Source organism: Impatiens glandulifera, chromosome 2, assembly GCF_907164915.1.
Source record: "Impatiens glandulifera chromosome 2, dImpGla2.1, whole genome shotgun sequence".
In the NCBI taxonomy this organism is placed as follows: domain Eukaryota; kingdom Viridiplantae; phylum Streptophyta; class Magnoliopsida; order Ericales; family Balsaminaceae; genus Impatiens; species Impatiens glandulifera.
In genome coordinates, this window is record NC_061863.1 from 66,915,460 (window position 1) to 66,941,420 (window position 25,961).

Here is a 25,961-nt window from a genome sequence, read left to right on the forward strand (position 1 = left end):
AACCATTTGGGGTCCGAATGAACAAAATATTGAACCAATATATCAAATATAGATAACATCATATAATTCTAAGAAAAAAAAAATTGTATCAATTACTTTTAGAAATGGTTTCTTTTACAAGTCTATTGTCTCTCTATGATGTATTTACCTCAAAATTCTTCTTAAGATGATTGAACCTCATTCCTCAGATTAAGCCAAATCTCAACAACAAAGCAAGATCCATTTCCCATCACATGTAACATCTGTCACAACCCGTAACAACAATGTTAGTTCTTATGTTAACGTTTTTCTCGAGAATAAGTTAAACTTTGAAGAACACACTTTTGATTTTCTTGGACATAAAGTTGGCACTATAGAATCACTAAATAAGCTTCTTGTTGCTGCAAACCCCTCATCAAGCCTTGGTTATTTGAGATTTAATTCCAAACAACTCAATATCCAATACCAATCCCCTCATCAAACAAACTAAACTCTATTTTTTGTAACTATATTTAATAGGGCAATTTGGTAATAAAAACATGGTTATTTGAATGTGCACAGCAAACAGGTTGTTTTCAAATAACCCGAGATCAAACAAGGCCTAAGACACGATGTCACTATTTATATTTTTCGAGGAGATTGACCTTCCTTCGATGAGAGGCAAGGAAACGCATTGATGGTCAAATTCAATTTGCATGGATGTCTCAACAAGAATACAATTTTGGAAAAACTTTTTAAATCTATTGCTGGATTTGGAACCAGAAACCAAAATAAAATTTTCAATCTATGCCGCTTCTTTTAGTTTTCAAACGATTATGTATGTATACAAATGCAGAAACCTTAATCAAAAAGTGTTTCAAAATGGGTCAACTTGTATTCAAATCATGAAGACAACAGCCTCTGTTCAAAGTTCAAACCTTAATCTACATGTGACATAGCTACTAGGGAAACAAACACTGAACCAAGGCACATTCATCAGAGGAGCATGAACTTCCAGTAATCTTAGGCCTTGTTAAATCCAAATAACCCATTATTCTATCGTCAAATCACTCTTATGAATCAAATCAAGAAACAATATACTAAACTATCCTTTTTCAAAAATTTCTTTTACTAAACTACCGATACTTTGGCTTTTTAAAACATTTTTAAATATTAAAACGAAGGAGATTTTAGTCATTAAACCTAGATAACCTCGAATAATCCACTCTTACATCAAACAAGTATTTTTTTCAAAAAATTGGATTGTTTAAAAAAATACCTACATCAAACAATCTCTAGGTAACACGATACTCTTAATCTACATGAATGCATGTTAAATGGATTTTCTGAAATGAGAAAATATTGGTTTGTAAATATAACTTCAAGAGCATGTAGCACTGTAAAAACAAAACAGATGAATCCTTGAGTAAAATTTGTGTCCTTGAGAACTTAGACTTCAATATACCAGTCAAACAGAGATTCAGATGTATTTGTATTAAATGCAAACGGGGGACTGATCATGAAGAACACAATCAGCAAATGGCAAACCTTTGCATTGGACATTTTGCCAGGAGAAATTACAACATACTACTGTCAAGGGTCTGCACAACTGTCTCATATCTCCATTTAAATTGTTAAAGTTCACAAAAGGGCTCTCTTCTCTGCAAAAGAAAAGAACGTAGAGAATATTGATGAGCCCACAGAACAGTGCAATATGGCATTTGATAAAAAAAAAAAAAAGAGGTATTATTTGAACCAAACAAGCAAGTCTCATCTATACAGATGGAGGATGGAGTCTACTCATGAGGATTGAGGACTCACCAAACAAATAAAAAAATGTTGAATATGTACTATGCAGGTTTCCAACCATTATGGGACAGCATATCATGTCTACTAGGCATCGCATGAGAAATCCCATAACCTGAGAAAAATCAAAAAATTAATTAGTTACCTCTACAAAGAAGCCATGGAACTCGTTCCTAGCTAGCTAGCTACTAAATAAATGTAAATGTACTAGCGTATGTATAATAATACACACAGTAATATATATATATATATATATATATAAGTGTGTTCTCATTTGGAAACACCAGTATATAAAACGTCGGGATCCAGAGATGTATATGTTAATGAGATAATGTTGAAATAAACTTAATTAGAAATAGACTCATAAATTTATTGGTTGTTTCTCATCCGTGTCTGGATACAGAAACAGAGTAAGTGTTTCAAAATGGGGCAAAAGGAAATGCATTACTCTGAACCAAGCAAAGCACAAGTATAAAATGTAGACATTGTCTTCCATGTCCATAGACTGAAGCCATATTTATACACTTTTTGATAAAATGGCTTTCCAGGTAATGTTTTACTTTTTTGCTACAAACAAACATATGTTAGGAAGGGCGAACTAACATTCTAGATAGTGTTTATGAATTACAACATGTTTTTTTTAGTAAAGCCATTTCTTCATGGAGGAGTCACCCTTTATCCTCATTTACAAAGTTTTCTGCTTAGAGTTCAACCGAACTAGTAAAGCCTTGAATTTGGCAATTATGAATATGGTCAATGTAAAATAATGGATATTTCACTAATTATGTTTTGTTCAGGAGGTTAAAAATATTAACAGTCACAAGATACTCAAAACATGTTTGTTCAACTACCAACTAAAGCTCGGACAATAAAAAAATGTTTTCGAAAATCTAAGTGCACAGCTAGAGAGTCTAGGGAGTTTGGATTCTATGTATCATTTGACCAAGAGAAGAAACCAAACCACAAACAGAAAAGTTATTGTACTAGCACAACTGAAATTCAGATAGTCAACCTAATGAATGCTGATTGGGTTTTCTAAGTTCACTTTGGTTTGAAGATCAGATGCATACCGAATAAACTTTTATGTGTACCTTTTAAGAGAATAACTCTCCAGCAGAGTATTAAAACAAACTGCTAAAGAATCACAGACATTCAGCAACTATGCCAGAAAATAAAGAGATGGTAACTATTCTACACACTGCACATTTACAGAGCTAAATATAAACGAAGTAAAAAAAGACAAACACTACCTTGTACAGAGCATGACGGAGGTCTCATTTCTGGCATCCATACACCACACTGATTTTGTGCACTGGGCTCACCTTTCATCATCCTCCACTTATCATCACTGCCATATTGTCTCATGCAATCTGGAGGATTTGATGATAAGTGTGGAGGCAGAAAGGACTGCTGTTGAATGACTGGTGCTGGATATGAGAAATTACTGGGCTGGGAATATGGAGGAAGGCCAGGATGGTAAGTTTGTTGCATAAAAGGGGCATTATTAGGTTGATATGGCTGGATGGAATATGAAGCTTGGGGTTGAAAATATGCGTCATGGTTTGCGTATTCTGACGTCCTCAAGGAACCAAACCATTGCTGCTGTGGGGCATCAACATGAACCTCCACAGGAGCTTGCATCGACATTTGGACAAACTGGCTCCCCTGTCAACATAAGCCACATATTAAAACATAAGAGAAAGCGTACATGCCCTGGACCAAAAAATGAATGATTACAGCAAGAGAAATAGACAGAATACATACTCCTGGAGCACTATAGCACTCATTTGAAGCAGAATGTTGATTAAACTGTTGTCCAGCTGATGAAGGCTCGGGTTGGAATGGCAATTGAGATAGAAATAATGGTGGAGGACCTGGAGGCGGTTGATGATTTGGGTAAGGAGAGGATGGAAGAGGTGGAAGCGGGGGTGGGGGTGATGTTGATGGAGGTATCGGAGGCGAAGGCGGAGGGGGTGATAGAGGCAAAGGTGGTGTTGGAGGAGGAGACTCTTGAGGTAACGGTGGAGAACCATTTAATAAAGCATCAAAAGCATCAAACTTGACTGAAGCAACTTTCAAGGTCCTATATGAATTGTCTTGATGTGGGGAAAGATCAAGCAAGTGATCTGCAGCATCCTCTGAGTGTCCTGATACATCTTCCATTTCAAGTTCACCGTCCACATCTTCTAAGGTCCGGTGGTGTCTATCATTTGGAGTAACTATACAAATTTTAGACTCCCCTGCAGGTGGGACTGGTTCAACAGGTGAACTAACACATGTTTGATAATGGGAACTGAATGGAAGATCCTCTTCCTCGTCTTCTTCGAATGCTGGAAAGGTGACAAGGCCATGCGTTGAAGCATTGCTGATACAAGAAATTTATGCACTATTAACTTTCTAATATTAACAATTTATAGAAAAATAAAAAAGGCAGCCAGGCATCATTGTTATTACGGCTTGATCCCCAAGGCAATTTTGCTGGATTGTTTTAGGCTTTTAGCTAAATCAACACAAAAAAAATGGTCCCCATCACAGACAAGGGAAAACCTTGCCCAATGTAGGCCAAAGGAAGATAAGGAAACAAAAATGCACTCCAAAAGGGAAAAGAAGGGGAACCCTTATCTACTAAAAACACCAAATGACCTTAATGCATGGAGTTTTGCAGTCACAGTCAACCAGTCTTAATTCTATATATATTATGAACTATGTTATTAAAAAAAAGGTTTTCAAGTATGAACATTAACTATAGATTTATCAGGTCGTGATAGTATAAACCAAAAAAGTAGTCATGTTTAACAATTCTTGTATTTGAAAACCTGATAGCATAAATACGCAATAAATTACAGTAATAATGAACAGTAAAGAAAAATGTTCCAGACCTTCCATACTCATCAATAAGCATCCCTTCCATGTCTCTGATTGGATCATCCACTGATCGCTCACATAGAGATGGGCGTTTAATGAGCAAACCGGCACAAGAATAATCTGTTAGTCCTCCAACATCATCTATATAGCGTTGCAAAAGAGACTCAGGAAAAATCTTTCTCTCAATCCACAACTTTAAAACCTATGACAATAATTCGTTTCAATGTCATTTCAATTATCACCTAAATTTATAAGAGGTGAACTTCATAAACAAAACAAGCTACCTTAAGACATTGACGACGGTTTTCACGAGCAGAAGCACCTGAAGGAGCAACTGCTCTTACAAGCCGTGCCAATGCTGCTTCAACTACAGGAACGTAAGAGGCACCAGCAATACCTGGGAAGAACCACAAGCACGGGAATCAAAATCATGCAGCACTGTCTCAAAGACATGTCCACATTGCCTTGATAGCAAAGATTGTCAATAGCACATATATATAATTCACTCATTTACCAAACGAAGTTTTGGAATTACAAAAATATTCAACACCAAATTAATTATGCAAAAGTAGAGAAATGGACCAGAATCTCAATTTTTCTACCTCTATGACTGTGCGAAAACTGGGTAATTGAATCCACCAGAAAGAATAGATCCACTTTCCTGCGGAAACCAGATCCGGTCTCCAATTTTTGGATGAGTAGTTCTACAATCTGCTAGAATTCAAATAATTCACTATGGAAATTCTTGTATATTAAGAAGACAAAAATAATGATAAATGAAGATGAAATGACGATGCCAGATACCTCATTCGCAACACCATGCTTTGCACAATCAATTGCAAGACGAGTTGCACGTCCAATGCTTTCTTTGGTCCTTGATAGTGTCTCGAGCATTCCTTCAAAAGCGTCACGAGCAACAGCAGCCTCAGTATTAGCACTAGCTAGACCCTCAGCAGATTGGTGCTCTGAACTGGAACTTGCCTCAGCTTCTGCTATGTCAGGAAGCTTATCGGATGGAAATTCGTGAGCAAGTACAGAAAACACAGATGTGCGAGGATGAAGTTCCTGCATCTTCGGCCCCAGCATATAATTGGCTGGGCTTCCAACAGGCACGTCAACTTGTCCAAGACTGTCATGGTCAAGATTTTGCATTTGAGTTTGTTGTCTTTTTGCCTGAGCAACAGCAATCAGATGCTTCATAGACATATCCATGTCCAACAATCTCCCTTCAACTGGCATACTAGTCTTTCCATCTCTACCGGTTTTCAGACAAATGCAACAGAGATCAGTAGGGTAGACAATGAAATCTAACAGAGGAAAAAAAAAATAAGGAGAAGAAAAGGAGGACTACCTTTCATGATGAATAGAGAGATCGTCCCTTGTGTTTCCTTTAAGAGTATCAGAACTATTAATTTGGAAACTAGACCTTGGAGAACTAGTTGAAGTTTCTCCAAGAAAATGAGGCTTGCTCTTGTCCATGATCAATTGACTTTGAGATTTTTTAAAGTCATCAGAAACTGAGCCAGTTCTCCTATCCAATTCAATCTTTTGTTTCTTCTGAGCACTCTTGCTACATGCAATAACTGAAGCCCGGACGGCCTTCTTCGGTTCTGTCACTGGCTTGCCCATTAAATCAGATGAAGATAGCATTTTAGGTGGAGTTTTAGTTATTCTAGCTTTCTTAGATGATAATCTGCTATGTTCTGATTCTCCTACAGAAATGATTGCATGCCCAGAATCTGCATTTTTAGGTGTCATCTCCAGAGTGTGGTCGCGACTAGGCAAGCATTCCTTAAGAGGACCATCTTCAGTTCTACCCAAATCCTCCAGAGCAGATTCATCAACACAAATCTGACTTTGTTCTTTGTTGGTTCTATCGAATTCAGAGCATGATAAGGAAGAAGCCTTTCTAGCAGCGCCTCCATGAACAGGAGTTTTAGGTGAACCTTCATCATCATCATCCAACAAGCGGACCACCCTTCGCTTGGTGGGCAACAGATTAACAGGAGTTCTATCTCTATTAACTTGTGACGTCATACTCTTAACACCATGTGTTTCTATTCTACTGTCAACATTAGTGAAGGTGGAGTCGGTCATGACCACCATTGCCTGGCCATGGTGCTTAGTTTGCAGTAAAGCATCTTCTTCACAAGCAATATCAGATGATGTGTTATTTATCCGAGGTCTGGTCACTGCGTGATTATCAGTCCTCATACTGCCTGATAATGTCTTGTCCCCTACCTTCTTTCTGGAAAAAACAGAACTTCTAAAGACATTCTTCTTGTTTATTACGGATGTTGATTCATTAGCATCACCCTCCAAAACCCCCTTTTTAACCCTTTTTGAAGGAGGAGACAGTGTCACTTTGTCTGACTCCATATTCTTCTTTCTGCATCCAAGACGAGGTCTATTCTTTAACTCAGAAGCTTCACACTCCGAGTAATCCTTGTAGCGGGATTCAACAACCTTCTCCATTCTAACTGATGCCTCTCTATGGTTCTTACCAGGCAGTCTTTTTGATCTTTGTCCACCAGTGACATCCAAATCAGATTTGATATCTTTGTTTGATTCCTTCCCCAATTTACAGAATTTTGTTTGCCCCGTCTCTCTTACATCATCAACCAGTTTAGGAAATCCAGCTTCACTGTTGGGATTTTCGTTTTTTGATGGTGTCGTAGCAGAGGAGACCTGTATATGTGTTTCAGGATCATTATCAGATTTCCTCTTCAACCCCGTAGTAGCTACTTTATGTGACTGATGTCTATTAATAATTTCCATCTTCTCACCATTGGAATATGTGGCACAAGAAGAGACCGGTAAAGATGAACAACCACCCTTTTGGGTCAGAAGATTTTCGCCAGAATGGTTTTCCTCTATATTAATTGGGCTAACACTCTTACCAAGAGACAAGCCTTCAGCTGACTCTGCTACATTGGAGATCTTGGGGTGAATAAAACCAACTAAAGTTTTTTCATTATTGCAAACTTGTCCATTATTATCAAGAGGATTAATGGAACTTGCCACTAACTCCTCTGTTGATTCAGCACTACTTCCTGACACATCTTTCTTAGTATCAGAATGCATAATATGTGGAAGACAGCTTACATCTTTAGATATTACTTGCTCAAATCCCACTGCATCTTGCTTCGGTGAACTATGCTCCAACCTAGAGTTTGTCTCTTGACTCAATCCATTTCCTCGAAATGTGTCTTTTCTTTCATCCACCTCAGCATCAGATTCTACATCTTCATTAGATGGAGCCCCAGTTCCACGGCATGACCTATCAGATTGATCCTTTCTCTTCCTTTGCTGCAACTCATCAAATGCTTCGCAGATTTGCTTTACCGCTAGGCCATAAAATTTAACTTTTTTGCTTGAGGATTTAGCCAAGAGTTTACTCTTTGCTTCACTAGTTAATGGTTGAATATCTGGTGGGGCAACATAACCACTGTAAAAGAAAAAGAATTGATATAGAGTAAATATTTCAATAATAAGCAAAAAGCTGAAAAACTACCAAAATCAACTGAGGGTAAGGAACAAATTGCTACTTTCAGCAGCCTATGGACTTGGAGAGTCATGTTTATTATCAGGTTCTTACAATCAGTGGATACAGATCCCAAAACATTGAGAAACATTCTACAACTATAATTTCTTCCTAATATATGCAAACATCAAATGAAGAATATGAATCATTCCTTGGGCATGAACTAAGTAAAAACTAGCAAATGTTCACTTACATTTCATCTGTGCCAAAGAAGCGAACAAAAAACTTCTTGGGGTCAGCAACTTTCTCCCAATCTTCTGGCCTACTAATCTGGAAAATGAAGATCCATAAAACAGTGTTTTACAAACAACTCCACAGAATAATGTTAGGAAGATTCATCGAGAATTATGATGACGTAAAACAAACAGAAATAGATGAAACTACAACAAGGAAAAAAACTATGAGCTACTACATTCCAAATGCATGAACTGCAAATAACCAAATACAAATACAACAAGGAGATTTAAATGCAAACAACAAGCAGTATAAGGAGGTCTTGATACAGATTTTTTGGTAAACTAAAACTACTGCACAACCAAAGGTTGCTTAACAAGTCTAGAAACCACAGCCTACGTAAGGTCTCATCTCCAGATGAGCAAAACCAGTGAATGAATGATTTAAAAGGTATTCATTCAAGTTCACAAGGTAGGAAATATAAAAAAAAAAAAAAAATTATAGCAATCTTATTCTGCTCCCGAATGGGTTGAACAAACCCAACTTTAACATGACTATTGAGGTTAGTTTCATTATTAGAAACACATCCAAGAATGTTACAACACTGGGTGAAACATTTATCTGCCAAGTCAAGCCAAGACAAGCCAAGCCAAGTTGTTTACTTCAAAAGATATCAAATAAAGAAGAAAGACAGATTTCGCATTGAGTTTAGATAAGACTCAAAGCTCCTGCCAATTGCATGACCAGACATCATCAAAAACACCAAGACTTGGACCAAATCCAAATACACCATTGACATAAAACTTCAATAGATGTTCAATACAGAAAAGAAAGAAGATTACACCATTAATCTACCAAGTAAAGTCAAGCCAAATAGTTTACTTAAACAGATAACAACTAAAGAAGAAAGAAAGATTCCGCATTGGGTTTAGATAACACTCAAAACTCCTAGCCAATTGCATGACCAAACATCGTTAAAAACACCATGACTTGAAGCAATACAAACAGACACAGAAAACTTCAATAGATGTACAACACATAAAACATCAGATTATACCTCGGCAGGCCAAGGAGGGTAGCCTTTGACCTTTGCTAATACCAAATCCCCAACGAGCAAGTCATTCTTCGATTTTAAACCTTTTGCGGGTTTTCTACGCCCTGGAGCCATGTCAAAATCAAAGTGTACCTACAAACAAATTAGTTTCCGTCGATATCCGATCAGGATCAAATCCCAGCAAACAAAACCCTGAACAAAGACAGCCCTGGAACATTACGGGCAATCGCCTGAAGCGATTACCAGTTGGGATTAAGGGCTAAACAAGACAGGGGAAGTATGAGAGTCCAATGTATGCCGATATTTAGGATTCGATAGAGTTCGTCTTCGAATCCAAAATCGTTTTAGGGATATCGCAGTTGAAGGCAGCCAGTTGCACACATTAGAATGAATGAATGAGGTATTGAACGGTGAAGCCTCAAAGGTATTGTTGTTGTTGTTGATTATGATGATGGAATATATGATCAAAAGAACCCCAATTTATTATTCCACCAAAAAGACCGGATTTTTTTGAGAAATACTAATTTTATTTTATTTTATTAATTTAATACGAATTAATTTATCAGCTTTTACTTTCAGAAATAAATCCAAAAATATCTGAAAACCATTGGCTACTTTTTTTCTTTTATCTTTCATCTTTAGGGTTTCATCAAAAACAATGTATATCTTTTATTCTTTATATTTTTTTTTATTAAAATATAGTTAGTATTTAATCTTTTAAATTATTATAAAACAAATAAATATATTTTTTTTAATATAGAGAGCTAATGAAAATTGAAACAAAACATATCATATCTTAATAAACAAGAATATCATTAATAAATAAATCAATGAGCAATAATAATACAACATAAAATAAACAAATGCAAAATGCTTAAATCATCTTTACGAAAAAAAATAAAAAGCAATACTTATTACACATTTATTTGTAACGGTTTGTCGTATCTATACAAAGTGAGCTACTCAACCACCCACCGACCTAATTGACGCACATTAACTTAAACAATTTTTTTTTTTTAATATTACAGACGTTGAAAGCTGGAACTCGTGATCGTGAGTACATGAATTACTCTATCTACCGTTTAGTTGAAAAATAAATAGCAATACTTATTACATATTTATTTGTTATGTTGTCGTATGTATAGAAAGTGAGCCACTCACTGACCCGTGACCTAATTGTCACTCATTAACTTAAACACCCGTGACCTAATTGTCACTCATTAACTTAAACACGTCTAAATAAAAAAATATTATTTATAATATTACAGATGTGTAAGTTGAAACTCATGACCATAAATAACTTTTAGATTTTATGTCTCGCTTTGGCTCGGTGTCTTTTGAACCTTTTGCCCACCCGTAACCCAAAATACCCTTAAGTAGGTTCGGGAAGAGGACATTTTCATCGCGAAGGATTCAATCCCCTAATTACATTAATTATTGTGATCAACAACTTAGTAATAGAATATAAATCTATCAATTATGATTTAATTTAAATTTAACCAAAATAATTGATCAATATTCATAATTTGTACTAAAAATTGATTGAGTTTAATATATATTAATATTTAATGGGTAAAATATATATAAATCAATTTGAAAATATTGAAGTGTTTAATATAATTTTATTTATATTTCTAACACTAAATTATTTTTTGTCTAATGGAAGACTAAATTTATGTTTTTAATTGTTTTAATTTAAAGCCAATTCATACTTATTTTTTTTTTTAAAAAAATTGTTTTTGAATGATAAGGTCTGATCAACAAAAGATAACCATTTATTAGATAATTAGGTATCTTTCATCTTCTTATGAATTTGTTTGAAAAATATTTTATTTGATAAAAAAGTAAATTATTTAAGATTTTTAAAACATTTTTTTATATATTTTAAATTAAAATTTAATAAAAACAATATTTTAATTAATAAAAAAAACTCATCAAACAAGCTCTTATAGTACTTAATATATACATTAACTCACATTACCAAACATAAAATAGTATATATTCTTGAAAAAATTGTATGATTTTATAAAAATTATATTGTTGGGTTTTCTTTCTTTAAATTTGGTGTATACTTCTATTTTTTATAAATCATATTATAATTTAGGGTTGGATGATCATATTGAAACTATTATTTAGAAGAATCTAGTTAAAAAATGTGTAAAAATGAATTATTTGGGAAATTCTATTTAAAATATTTTGATTTTTTAATATTTAATAAATAAATCCAAATAACGTTCATCAAAATTGAATGTATTTGACATAAATAGGATGATTTTATTTTTAGTAAAAAATCTTTATATATGCATATTATTTTAATTCCATTTATAACTCGGTTCAGGAACCCGGTTCACGTCACATCATCGGTTTGGTAAACCGTTTGCAGTCCAGTTCGGGTTTTGGCCGACGGTGATCCAATTGACGGCGCCCCCAAATTATTAAAAAATTAGGGTTTTTGTAAATTTGAAATCTTGGCTAACTATGGAAGAAGCTGGAGATAAGGAAGACCTGATTCTTGTGGCTAGGAAACCCTACAATTTCTATCTCAAGTTTGATCAGATTCCTTTTACTTTGAACTTCAACCTCATTCATCCCGATTCAGGTTCTCTCTATCCCTCTCTCAATTGCAGATGGTTTGATGGGCTTACTTCATAAGATCGGAATAGGAGATTGACTGGAATGAATCTAACATGACGTTGGAAATCAGCAATTTCACACATATATGTTTGTCAAATAAGTAAAAGAAGAACACGATAATTGAATCCTAGATCAAATTCCATACGTGACATACAACAATGAGAAAGGTTGTGTGATTGAGAGCTTAAGAAAAGATGGAATCGTTAATTTGGACACTGAAATGGGTTTAGAGTTTAGGGTATTCACCATTGCTATGACTTCTTCGTGGCTGAAGGATGCAATCATGTATGAACTGTGGGTGAATTCAGATGGAAATTCAGAACACAAGATATACTATTGTGATCTCCCTTGGCCAATTGAAAAGCTTTTATATTTGAAGCAAGTCCGCCTTACAAAACAACTGCTCGGTTTGACTAAGGAAAACTGTTTTCAAAGAGAAGAGGAGGTACCAAACGTTTTATGTTATCCTGTTCATGCATTGGAAAATGATTTATGCTATAGTTTTCTTCCTTCGACGGGTTTAAAGAAGAGCAGGAATTGCTTACTCTTCTCTCTCGAATAGATTAGGAGACCAGCGCTCTTTTTTTAAAACAGGTAACTAAACTTGCCTATGGTGTGCACATTTTAAATATACTTGAATTGTTCGTTGATTTGACTTGAAAAGGATGTTTCCTGGAAGATCTCGATTAAATTTATGCAGATGCGAACTGATGTATGAACTTCTGTTATTAGGACAATGAGCTTGGATGCAGTTTTCCTCGGTCACACACTCTTTACTCTTCATGTTTTACCCGTGAGTACCTTTCTTGCTCTAACCTATGATCTGGCTCTTAATTTTGGTAAGATTATTGAACCATGAGGATTTTTTACTTCAAGTTATATTTGATAGATAGGAGTCTATCCTCAATGCAGTTCTTGGATTCTTGTGTTTTATGATTATTTTCTTTCTTTATATCAATGTTGGTGGATGGATTTACAATAACTGTTATGATTATAATTATGTTTCTTCCTACCAATTGTAATTCTAATATTGATTTAGTTGTTATCCTTCCAGAGTAGCTCAAATAGTAAGAATCTTAAACTAAGAGGCTGAAGTATCAGTGTTATTTCTGCTTTTTGTAAATGTTCATTTTATTCTAATGAAAAGGTTGACCCTTTTAAAAAAAAGAAATTGAAGGCGGAAGTCTCTTGATAAATTCTCATTTAAAGCACCTCGACTGAAGTCAGATGTTGTGACGGTGGGATGTTGTGTTGGTCTCCTTCTTAGTCTCAATTTGTTTTGGTTGATTTAGCTGTTAAGTTTTTACTTTCACAATGGTGAAGTACAAGTGCATTATTTTGACTACAGGAGACATCCATTCTTGGTTGGAACTTATTGGAACACTCGTACACTATGCTGAGCAACTTAAGACCGAGTTCATTGATAATGGTTCTTCGACTTCTTCTATCCGGTCAGTTCAAAGGCGAGGAATTCCTTCCTGTTGGATTATGTCTTCTTGAGATGATCTCATTTGTATATTTTGATTTGTCTTTGCTGGTTCTAACTTTCTTAATATTTGAATGTAGGTTCAAGACCCAAAAATAGGATGTAAATATTTCTTAGTAACACAGCTTATAGTGGTTCTAGTGTACTTTTCAATCGTTTGGGGTTTCAGATGATGACGGGAAAGTGGAAATGGATGATGATGACGACGATAACTACAACTAAACAACACGATATCAATGTATCTGTTAAAGGTTCAATTAACAAAGATGATCTGGAACTTATATTACCAGGTGGATTTGGAGAAGCGTCACAAATCAAGTGTTTTCTTCTCAGCTAACATAGATAATATGGAATTTATATGACCAGGTGGATTTGGAGAAGCGTCACAAATAGAGTGTTTTCTTCTTCAATGCGAGTATTCGACTGAAACCTGGGAATACCTACAACGAGTTTTCATTGTGTACTACCCTCCAAATTGAGCACCAATCTAGGAGGAGAATCAAAACAAACTATATATGCCCGGTTAAATCAAGGAGAATCAAGACAAACCATCATTGCTCAAAATCAGATACCAACTGAAAACAAGACTAATATTCATCGTCTACTGTAAAACTATGTATTTGAAATCTGTATATTCATTTATGATAACTTTTAAGTACGAGTATGTGTAATGGGTATGATTGAATAGATTGTTTTATACTTCAAGATCATTAATTGACTGAAACACAAGAATATCTAAAACAAATTTTCATTATACTCAAATGACTGTATTCATTTATGGTTGTAATATGACTAAAGATAGAAATCGGGAATTTTGTGTCATGAATGGTGTCGGAAATGATGACATTCATGATACCGAATTCCTCCTCGTATATTCTTACTCGTTTAATAATTATTATTAAACGATTTAAATAGCTTCAATCTTTGACTTCAATTTATGATTGTAAAAGTTAGAATAGTAGAGGGAATACTTTACTATTAATAAAAGAGGGAGATGGTCCGTCCATCACTTTGTTTCCATTTCAATCTCTGTTTCAATTTCATAAACCCTAGAAATTGAACATATCAAGACACCAAACGAAGTTGAACATATCAAGAAAAAACAGACCGAAGATTTCCTCTGCTGCCGCGTTAGTTCAGAGTTTATTTGTCGAGTCATTTTGAGTTAACTCGTAAAATCTTGATTCCATGTGTGAGTGTGTGACCTGTGACTCATTTCCCTCAATTCATCTATCGGAGTCGGCTGCTCCATACATCCATGGCATTTTTAGGAAGCCCCAAACTTCAGGCGCAAGGTCTCAGGATGATGGTTCGATCGCATACGCTTCTCCACAGAATCTCATTTTTCAGACGATTCTCTTATTCTCTCCCTATACAAACGCTGCTAAAACGTGGTTTCACTCCGACCATCAAACACTTCAACCAATTGCTTATGGTTCTCTGTCAAGACCTTCAATTCAAGATAGTACTTAATTTATTTTCTCAGATGAACTCCAATCATATTAAAATCGACAACCTTTCTCGCTCAATAATAGTTAAGGTCCTGCTCAGGGAGCAGAGATACACAGAAGCGGAACAGTTCATCAAGACCCAGACGGGACAGTCTCATATTTGGGATTCTCTAATTCAAGGCATCTGCATCAACCAAAATAACCCAGGTAAAGCTTTTTCATTATTGCGGGATTGCTTGAACATCAATGGTATGGTGCCCTCGTCTTCTACCTTCCGCTCGTTAATTTACAGTTTTTGCTCACAAGGAAATATGGATTGTGCTGTTGAAGTTCTGGAGATAATGGCTAACGAGAAAATTAGATACCCTTTTGATAATTTCGTTTGTAGTTCAGTAATTTCAGGGTTCTGTAGGATAGGTAAACCTGAACTAGCAGATGAGTTCTACAAGCATGCTGAAAACACAGGCGCATTAAGGCCTAATATTGCGACTTATACAGCACTTTTAAGTGCTTATTGTAGGTTAGGCAGATTCAATGATGCTTACAATTTGGTTTCCATTATAGAACAGAATGAAGGATTAGCTTTCGATATTGTGTTCTACAGTAGTTGGATATATGATCATTTCAAGTTGGGTCATATAGAGAAGGCCTTACACAAGCATAAAGAGATTCTAGAGAATAATAATGTAAAGATGGATATCATTTCTTACTCCATACTAATCGATGGGTTTTCAAAGGAAGGACTAGTTGAGAAATCTATCGGTTTCTTGCATAAAATGAAGAAGGATGGATTGGAACCAAATGTAGTCATTTACACTGCAATTATGTTTGGATTCTGTTTGAAAGGAAAAGTTGATAATGCATTTTCAGTATTCAATTTCATCGAGGAATCTGGGATTATAATGGATGAACTTGCATACGCAACCTTACTAGACGGGTTATGCAAGATAGGTGATCTTGATCGTGCCTTTCATCTGCTCGATGAAATGGAAGGAAAAGGAATTAAACCAAGCATCGTCACTTATAACATAGTTATTAATGGTTTATGCAGAGTTGGAAGAACTTCGGATGCAAATACATACTCAAAGGAATGGAAATCTTGTGCTGATATTGTCACCTATAGTACGTTGCTCCACGGGTATACAATGGAAGAGAATCTTGCAGGAATATCGGAAATAAAAACGAGACTACAAACATCTGGAATTTGTATGGATATAATCATGTGCAACATCCTCATAAAAGCGAACTTCATGGCTGGATTGTTCGAAGATGCTGTTGCTGTTTACAATGGTCTTGAAGGAATGGGGTTGATTGCTAATTCCGTTACTTATTGCACTATGATAGACGGTTACTGTAAATCAGATAGGATGGACGAAGCTCTACAGATATTCGACAAGTGTCGTCGTCTACCATCGTCGGCTTCTTCGGTTTCTTGTTACAGTAGCATCATTTACGGACTCTGTAGATGTGGTATGCCGGAAATGGCCATTGATGTTCTTATTGAGCAAAACGAGAGAGGTTTTACCTCAGATGAAGGTCTTTACTTGGTTTTGATTGAGGCGATGTTTGAAAAAAATGGTGGAAGAGGAGTTTCAGGTTTAGTACAAATCTTCAGTTCAATATCAAACGATGCCATTTGTTTCCTCTGCAGAAAGGGTTTCTGTGAAGATGCTCTGAATATTTACATGTTCACGGAGAAGACGGGTGATGACATCATCTCGGAGAAGTCTTACTACACTATTTTAACTGCTTTCATCAATGACGGTAAAATGTGGTTAATTGGTCCGACTTTTAGCATCTTCTTGAAGAAATACGGTTTACTTCACCCAATAGTGCTTAAATCGTCGGTTTATTATTACCTATACGTTAAAAACGTTGATTGTGCTATAAATTTCCTTTGCAAAACAAACGTTGACTTGTCAACAACCGCTTTACCATCCAAGATTCTCGAGGAGTTGATAAACGACGACAGAGCTTTGGATGCGTATAAGTTTGTTATGGGACTGCAATGTATACAGGGTCTCAAAGCGGTTGATTACTTAAACATCGTCGACAGTCTTTCTAGAAAAGGGCATATCGATAAGGCTTTAAATCTTTGTTCATTAGCCTTGGAAAATGGTATATTGTTTAGTGTTAACGTATACAATTCGATCATAGATGGTTTATGCCGACAAGGATGTTTTCTTCAGGCTTTAAGACTATTTAACTCGTTAGATGATGTTAACGTGATTCCTTCGTATATCACGTATGCAACGTTGATCGAGTATCTTGCGAAAGAAGGAGAATTGGTTGATGCTAAGAGGTTATTTGACGGGATGGTCCTTAAAGGGTTTAAGCCAGGTATACGGATATGTAACATCCTTGTCCATGGTTTTTTCAAAGTGGGTTTAGTCGAGGAAGCTCAAAGTCTTCTTTTCAGTTTAGATGCTTGGCAACTTAAAGCAAATGGGTTCACGGTTAGTGCAGCCATTTATGGGTATTGTCAGATAGGTGATTTGGAAGGGGCTCTTCGGTTCTTTGTTGACTTCAGAAGGAAAGAGCAATTGCCAAGCTTCATGGGCTTCATGTATTTGTTGAGAGGTTTGTTTTCGAAGGGAAGAATGGAGGAATGTCGGAACGTATTGAGGGAGATGGTTCAGACGGGTTCTGTATTGAATCTGTTGAAGAAGGTTGAAATGCAAGCTCGAACCGAATCCATTGTAGATGTGATTGTATTGTTATGTGAGCAGGGAAGTATTGGAGAAGCATTGACCATTCTCGAAGAGGTTGGGTCAATGCTTTTCCCTGTTAGGAGGAGCTTCAAAGCTAATGGTTTCGATAACCCTTTTGTTGGATCGGAGGAAAGATCGAAATGCGATGATGATGATGATTTTCATTCTTTATATAAGTTGCTTTCTTCCTACTGTTCGAATGGGGAGATCGAGAGAGCCAATAAGTTAGTGAAATTGCTTCCTAAGCTTGTAAAAGGCATTTCATGAACATGCATGTATCCATCTTTTTAGTAGGTGAATATTGATTATGATACGTCGTTATTAGGAATGATGCTGAACATGATTTAATGCCAATCGGTATGACAAATGTAATATATCTCCTTTTATCTTTTGTACTTGTTTAGAATCCAATTTTAATTTTCTATAAGTTTTTATTACAGCATGGCTACGAAGAGATAAATTGTTGCTCGAGATTGCTTCCATACAATTGATGGATCGAAGGTGGTGATAATATGGGCATGTTGGTGTTTTGTTATTGAAAACTCGAAAAGGAATCAAGTAAGACGTAGATCGAAAGCACAACTGCCGCATTTGATTTGCCCCCTAAACAACATTGATCGGGATTTAATCATGGAGGTATGCCGGGATAGTTAAGTTAGAAACAATTGCATTATACTTAGAAACCACGTCTAGATTCATAAGATAAACAATTGATAATAGATGATAAAGGCCAGTTTAATTTTGTTTTGTGGCTAAGAGTAAGAGTGTACCATGGTGGTTATGTCAAAATTTGTTGGTCTTTTAATAAATGTTGTTAATGGACATCAATTAGTTAATAATATACTATCCTCAATAAATTTATATTATAGAGTTTAGATACAAGACAACTTCATTCATTTATTCAACTAATGATAGAACCCTTTTGTGGTGTAAGTTATGTGACTATTTGTCCATTTATTGTAGTTTTTATACTTTCTGTTTTATTCATCGCAATAAATTGCATCAAAACATCTAACTTTCTCATTGTGTCTCTTAGGTGACATCATCCATTCTTACAAAAATGTTGGTCCTTGCGGAAGTTGACAGTCATTCTAACAAAGGATGTATCAGATGCCATCGCAGCCAACCCAAAATTGCTTCCTAGTAAGCACTTCGTTAAGCAGTAGTATTTTTTCCCCTTGAGAGGTTGGTAACAGCTTAGGGAGCTTTCCATGTGGCATTTACATTGAAAACTACAAGGTTCAAATCTGCTTAAGCGCTTGATCCTTCCATTTTATATTTGTATATAGTTGATTAAGATATTTTTATTGTGCACTTAGGTTGTCAAGACTCAATTGTCATGGACTCGGTCAATCAGAAAAGGGATATGGTTGACCAAGATTAAATCGTGGGAGTCTATCGTTCACACTAATATCTCTTTTTCGGCTGGAGTGCGATCCACAGTGGGATTCTAGCCGATAGATGTATGTTCGATGGTGTATGTGCTTCATTGAGGTGGAGACTACCCTCGTCTATTTTTGCATTGTAGTGTATCGTTTGGTATTTGGAGTCTTCTTTGGAGCATGATTTGTATAGACTGTGTTATGGCGGGGACCATGGGTTAAATGTTGGAAACTGGGGATTGAAGCTGCTATACTTGTGTGTTTGAGACAACAAAATTATATCCCTATTATTTTTTTGGGATCATTATGTTGAAACGAATTATGTATAGTATTATCATTCTAACATTATTTGAGGTTAAAACTGAAACCGATAAGTTTGGAGCTAATTGCAATGTACAAATAATATTTATCTTTTATTGTAATGTTCGGTTGACACAACGAAATCAATCACATTTTATAATTTCTTTTACTCAACATCTTTATAAACCTTGATATTATATTTGTTTATTGCTTTAGTTCTTACTTTGCATGAAGGACAATAACCTGCAAGATATATTATCAAAAAAAATTCAATTTGCTATAACCATGACCCGATTTCTCATCAAAATAGATACACTAATAGTTATGAACCAATTATCAGTTAGTTGAACTACACGTGCATTAAAATATTTACTATTGGAGAAATGGGGCTTATTTCGAATAGATTCCATTATACATTAGATTGGATTCCATAGCATTAAGAATATGAGTTTAGAAACAATGTTCAATAGTTGGTTTTAAAAGTAGAAATATTGTATAATTGTGCATTTTTCTGCAATCATGGAATATTTATGATTGTCTATCTTGATTTGTAATTATATTGATATTTCAGTAACAAACAACTTGAGATGTAACATTTCAAATCACCTAATTTGGTAACAAAAACATAAACACATGTAGCCCATACTGGTCAAAAAGCTTTATGATTGCAATGTACACAAATAAAACGTTAGAATTGAGAATAAGGAATCAAAACCAACAAAATACATATATTGTTTTTATCATCATCTCATCCTCACTCAATCTGTAGTTGGGAATTGACACCATTCAAGACAAGGAGAGACTAGGCTCTCAACATAAGTGTCTATTCCGAGGTTAGTCCTAAGGTTAGTCCTAAAGTTGGGATGCGTAACTGTATTGTTGTTGATATTATACAGCAACATAAAGAATCCTAACAACAAAAACAATTCATTTTTCTTGAAAATATATATGGGCGAACAAGGGTTGAAATAAATTGGATCATCTTGATACGGTATTGAAAACAACTTAGACCAAGACTCTACATTTCCATACTCCTTCATCACCCATACATCACCTTTGATCTCTTCAAAGTCAAGCAGCAGAAATAGGCATCCACTTAAAACCCCAAGAACCGGAATAAAAGTCTCCTCCCCATAAGCATAAGGAGGTTGCAATATTTCAGAGTAAGTTTCTTTGGACATATCGAAAGAGAGGATAGAAGTACTCCTCCAATCTTCTTCCATTTCCCCATTCCTTGCAGCAATCCAGTGAAGTGATCCACTCACAAAAACCCCCCTTGCATCAATCACTGGCACATCTTTAGGGAAATCTTCAATCTTCCTCCATGAATCACTCTTTAACCCAAAAATCTTGCTGTCAGACTGGCGTTCAAAACCTATCATTCTAGGAGTAATAACCACCACATTATAGTCTGCAGTATCTTCATCATAGCCAAACCCATATACAGCGTATTGCCTTGGAAACTCTTTAGAAGAGTCATAGTTGGGTAGTCTCTTTGATTTCCTAGTAGCTGGGTTCCATATAAAAACATTATCATAACCAATACTGAGACAAAGCAACCCATTCACAGAACCAACTATCCTAGCCAAGCGGTCTAAGTCATTCAATGGATAATCAAGGAAATCTGGATTAGGAAATTCTTCATGAAAAAGAGATGACAGTGAATATGTTCTCAAAGTAAAAGGACGAGTATAGTTGACCATAATAAATCTATGGTGTGCATAATCCACGTTTTGGGTGGAAGCTTTAAGATGTTTCTTGACGAATATGGGATCAGATATCAAAGAGCACCAGGATTTGCAGACGCACCTTAGTTGGAGGAGGAATTTGACGGGAAGTCTGCTTATGATTTCTGAAATGAGATCTGACGACAGGGATCCTGTGAAGAAATAGACGGAAGTGGAGCTTTGATGAATAGTCTTGCGCCGATTTCTTTTTCCATCCGTAGTAGGATCACTCTTCATCTCCATCGATTCAGAGAGGTTTAGGAGGAAGAGAAAGAAGAAGCCTTATTAGGGTTTTCTGTTCGGTTTAATTTATTAGGGTTTTCTGTTCGGTTTAATTTATTAGGGTTTTCTGAATTGAAAGTTAAAATAAAGCAATTGTTTGATTTAACTTTGGCCCAAATATCACTTGGGGCTTAAGTGTTTTAACGAAGCTCTAACTTTAAGTAACGAGTTATTTTGGTTTTGGGTGTTAAAACACCCCTTGGTCATTCTAAACATGTTAGACACGTTCTAAATATGATTTAAGAAATCTAATGTACCCAAAATATGATTATATGATCAATGTCCTGCTGTTCAAGAATCACATTTTGTTTATAAGAAAACTTTAGTTTCTTTGATCTTACCTGTTACGGTGTGGACTAGATTTGGAAATGTGTATTCGTGTAGAGCTAAACATGTGTGGATTTGGAAATAGATAAAAAAAAATGCCCGGTCTCATATTCCAACATTCAACTCATGAGCCAACTGAACCAAGAACTCACATGTGTTCAAACCATTGGTTTTGGCGTATAGAATCATTACAACTTCATCAGTTTATTTTCTCCCTTATTTTGTGCAACTGTTTTAATTAATTTTTAAAAATTAAAAAAAAAATACAAAACTCTCAAAATATTATTTTCAACAAAAAAAAAAAAAAAAAATTGTGTTTGAAGAGTTTAGTTCTTTCTTTTATTTACATAAATTGTATTAAGAAAATTCTAATAAAATATATATAAAATATAAAAAATATTTATAATAATAAAAATATATATATATATATATAAATAATAATAAACTCGAATAAATGTTTGTTTGTATTATATTTTTTTAACTAATGTTTTATTTCTTTTGTAGGGATTTTATTTTTTGAGTTTTTTACTGGCAAATTTTTATTTTAGAGTTAACATTCATGACATGACATAGACGCAATGCCTTAAAAACAAAATGATACAAAATTAGACAAATGTCTAAGTCTGAATTTAACTTTAGACGCATGCTTATAATTGAATAAACAAAATAAGATATAAAATAATATTTTTTTTTTAAATGAGGAAAAATTTATATAGATCATCAATTAATGGGCTTACATGGTGTCATTGTCATTTTTTACATGTAAGCAAACACCAACTAAAAATCTATCTTTAAAATACGTTTGAATACATAAAATATTTTTATTTTCTAATTTCTTGAGAATAAATTAGGTGACAACTAATCAAAGTTAGTCTAAATCGACATTTTAAATGCATTATAATTAAGTTTACCATTTTGATTACTCGTCTCACTCGAGATAAATGTGAGTTATGAGGCACAACAATCGAGTAATCGAAAAAAAAATCGAAAAAAATCAATTTTTTGCGTTATAATAGTCATATAAAATATATTCATACAAAAAAATTATAAATATAAATTAATAATCTTAAATTGTGTAATGTTTAAGTGTAGACGATATAGACCAATTTTCGAATCTCACTGGCACAACTTTTAAACTATTATATAGATATATATATATATCTTTTTATGAAAAAGACATTGGTGGTTAAACATTTGAATAAAATGTTGGTTTACGGAGGTCAGAATAAAAATAATAAGAGAATAAAAGGTCGGTAACATCGAAATTGGTGGTTGGTTCGTCGAGAGATAAAATATCGATAATAAATTATATATTAGTAGTTAAAAATATATAAATGAAATATTGATGATGAGATAGTTTGATGCAAAATGTTCATGAGATGAGATATTGATTAGGCTTGGTGGTTGGTTTGTCGAGAAATAAGAGGCCGGTAATATTTAAATTTGTGGTTTGTTTGTCGAGGTTTAAGAGTTTGGTATCAAATTATTGGTGACTAAAAATATATGAATGAAATATTGATTGATCAAAGTATAAAAATATGTGAGATCACGATAGAGTTGGTGAAAAATGACGAGTCTTAAAAAAAAAAAAATTAGATGATGGCAATATTGTTGTATTTGTTTATTTGTAAGTACTTTTACTTTGCAATAACCCAACAAAGTTTGCCATATGTAAGATATATTATCAAATCTTTTCAATTTGCTACCAATTATCTACATGCAATCCATTAATAAAACTAATTAAACTTAGTAAATATTGGCAAAATGCTGTTCGTTTCGATTAGATTCCATAGCATCAAGAATAAGAGTTTAGAAACAATGTTCAATAGTTGGTTTTAAAAGTACGAGTATTGTAGAATTTTGCAATTTTCTGCAATCATGGACTGAGACAAATAAAAAAATGATATTTATGATCTATCTTGATTTGTAATTATAACGATATTTCAGTAACAAAACTTAAGATGTAACATTTCAAATAAATGCATCTAATTGGGTCACCATTCAACATAATTTGGTAACAAAAACACAAACACATTGAGCCATACTGGTCAAAAAGCTTTATGATTGCAATATACACACAAATAAAACATCAGAATTGAGAATAAGAAATCAAAACAAACAAAATACATATATTGTTTTTATCATCGTTTCATCGTCACTCGATCTACTGATGGGAATTGACATCATTCAAGACAAGGAGAGACTAGGCTCTCAATATAAGTGTCTACACTAGAGCAAATCATAATGTTGGGATACCTAACCGTATTGTTGTTGATATTAAACAACAACATACGGAATCCTAACAACAAAATCACTTCATTTTTCTTGAAAATATATATGGGCGAAGTAGAGTTGAAATCAATTGGACCATCAAGATACGGAATTGAAAACAACTTAGACCAAGACTCAACATTTCCATACTCCTTCATCACCCATACCTCACCTTTGATCTCTTCAACATTACGCAGCAGAAATAGGCATCCACTTAAAACCCCAAGAACCGGATTAGAAGTCTCATCCCCATAAGGAGGTTGTAATATTTCAGAGTAAGTTTCTTTGGACACATCGAAAGAGAGGATAGTAGTACTCCTCCAATCATCCATTTCCCCATTCCTTGCAGCAATCCAGTGAAGTGATCCACTCACAAAAATCCCCCTTGCATTAATCATTGGCAGGTCTTTAGGGCAACCTTCAATCTTCCTCCATGAATCACTCTTTAACCCATAAACCTTAATATCAGACTTCAAAGGGAATTCAAAACTTATTAGTTCAGATGTAATAACCACCACCTTATAGTCATCAGTATCTTCATCATAGCCAAACCCATATACAACGTATTGACCTGGATACATTTTAGAGTCAGATTTGGGTAGTCTCTTTGATTTCCTAGTAGTTGGGTTCCATATAACGACATCATCATTGCCGATAGTGAGACAAAGCAACCCATTCACAGAACCAACTATCTTAACCAAACGATGTAAGTGATTCAATGGGTAATCGAGGAAATCTGGATTAGGAAATTCATCATGAAAAACAGATGACATTGAATATGTTTTCAAAACGAAAGGATTAGTCATGGTGTTCATAATAATTCTATGGTCTGCATAATCCAACTTTTGGGTGGAAGCCTTAAGATGTTTCTTGACGAATATGGGATCAGATATCAATGTGCACCAGGATTTGCTTACGCACCTTAATTGGAGTAGGAATTTGACGGGAAGTCTGATTATGATTTCTGAAATGAGATCTGATGACAGGGAGCCTGTGAAGAGATAGACGGTGGAAGTGGAGGCGGAGCTTAGTTGAACAGTCTTGCGCCGATTTCTTCCTCCATCCGCATCCGTAGTAGGATCAATCTTGAACTCCATCGATTTAGAGAGGTTTTGGATGAGAGAAAGAAGAAGAAGAAGGTGGGTTCTAATATATATTAGGGTTTTCTGAAAATGAAAGTGAGATCAAAGCAAGTGTTTCATTTGCATGTCGACCTTATCGAGGTTCTAATTTAACTTTTATGCATTCGGTGGTCGTTCTTATCTTGATCTATATAATATGGGGAAATTTGAGGAAATGACCCCAAAATAGGGCCTAATAGCCGATGGTGCGGGCCCAAGATTTTTATAGCGCTGGTGACCCCCAAACATTTTTCTGCCGAAAATACCCCCGTTGCGTCACGCACCCTCCCGTTGCGTGACGCACCTGAGGGCATTGTGAAAAGTCCACAATGCCCTTACTATATAAGGAAAAAAATATCAGTTCTTTTCATTCTTTCTTTCTTCTTCTCTTTCTTCACTTCCCTTCTCCTCCTTCTCTCTAAAAAACCCAACCACCGACCGACGAAGACGACGGCTGAATCCTCTCTTCCTTCACCATGTCTCTTTCTGCTGCTACAGGTATTCTTCTCCTTCTTCATTTATCTCTTGGATTGCTTTGGTTGTTAGGCTGTAGTGATTAGGGAATGAGCAGGTGGAATGCCACCGTCGCGGCGGAAACCGGGTGCGTAACGCAGTTGCGTCACGTAGTTGCGTAACGCAGTTGCGTCACGTAGTTGCGTTACGCAGATGCGTAACGCACCCCAGACCATTTATAACTATTACTTGCATTTCATTGTTACGGTGTCTCTCGATTGATACTATAATTTTTTCAATTGCAGCTGAAGTATTTGCTGACGTATTTGTTGTGTACAATGGAGAGTGGCAAATTGCAGCCAATGGTACCAGGTCTTTCTCTGCACAATCATGCAAAACCATGGATATACCTCAA

At 35.1% G+C, this 25,961-nt stretch overlaps 5 protein-coding genes across 7 annotated transcripts; 2 read left to right on the forward strand and 3 right to left on the reverse strand.

Annotated features, from left to right (window-relative positions):
• Positions 1–42: 42 nt before the first annotated feature.
• Positions 43–9,834, reverse strand: LOC124927444 (ENHANCER OF AG-4 protein 2). The gene is made up of 12 exons (XM_047467849.1): positions 9,405–9,834; positions 8,367–8,443; positions 5,981–8,077; positions 5,434–5,884; positions 5,232–5,340; positions 4,914–5,026; positions 4,644–4,831; positions 3,529–4,129; positions 3,015–3,429; positions 1,780–1,879; positions 1,507–1,619; positions 43–242 (listed from the first exon to the last, which is right to left on the reverse strand). The coding sequence occupies exons 1-10, from the start codon at positions 9,513–9,515 to the stop codon at positions 1,809–1,811; spliced, it is 4,233 nt and encodes a 1,410-aa protein (XP_047323805.1). The 5' UTR covers positions 9,516–9,834; the 3' UTR covers positions 43–242; positions 1,507–1,619; positions 1,780–1,808.
• A 2,045-nt stretch (positions 9,835–11,879) lies between these two features.
• On the forward strand, positions 11,880–13,616 carry LOC124925277 (mitochondrial outer membrane import complex protein METAXIN-like). The gene is made up of 4 exons (XM_047465246.1): positions 11,880–12,000; positions 12,167–12,480; positions 12,768–12,828; positions 13,383–13,616. Exons 1-4 carry the CDS (start codon positions 11,880–11,882, stop codon positions 13,433–13,435), a joined length of 549 nt encoding a protein of 182 aa, XP_047321202.1. The 3' UTR covers positions 13,436–13,616.
• Positions 13,617–14,581: 965 nt separating this feature from the next.
• Positions 14,582–19,487, forward strand: LOC124925798 (pentatricopeptide repeat-containing protein At5g57250, mitochondrial). Of its 3 annotated transcripts, none has more exons than XM_047465902.1 (4): positions 14,582–18,051; positions 18,124–18,319; positions 18,720–18,922; positions 19,003–19,487. In XM_047465902.1, exon 1 carries the CDS (start codon positions 14,780–14,782, stop codon positions 17,948–17,950), a length of 3,171 nt encoding a protein of 1,056 aa, XP_047321858.1. In that variant the 5' UTR covers positions 14,582–14,779; the 3' UTR covers positions 17,951–18,051; positions 18,124–18,319; positions 18,720–18,922; positions 19,003–19,487. The 3 variants fall into 3 exon arrangements, with proteins under 3 accessions (XP_047321858.1, XP_047321857.1, XP_047321859.1); XM_047465901.1 differs by having other exon boundaries at positions 14,582–18,040; XM_047465903.1 differs by having other exon boundaries at positions 14,582–18,040; positions 18,720–18,826.
• Positions 19,488–20,001: 514 nt separating this feature from the next.
• On the reverse strand, positions 20,002–21,410 carry LOC124927690 (F-box/kelch-repeat protein At3g23880-like). Its single transcript, XM_047468146.1, has one exon. It carries the CDS (start codon positions 21,333–21,335, stop codon positions 20,124–20,126), a length of 1,212 nt encoding a protein of 403 aa, XP_047324102.1. The 5' UTR covers positions 21,336–21,410; the 3' UTR covers positions 20,002–20,123.
• Positions 21,411–23,743: 2,333 nt separating this feature from the next.
• LOC124927515 (F-box/kelch-repeat protein At3g23880-like) lies at positions 23,744–25,217 on the reverse strand. The gene has a single exon (XM_047467943.1). It carries the CDS (start codon positions 25,067–25,069, stop codon positions 23,885–23,887), a length of 1,185 nt encoding a protein of 394 aa, XP_047323899.1. The 5' UTR covers positions 25,070–25,217; the 3' UTR covers positions 23,744–23,884.
• Positions 25,218–25,961: the final 744 nt, after the last annotated feature.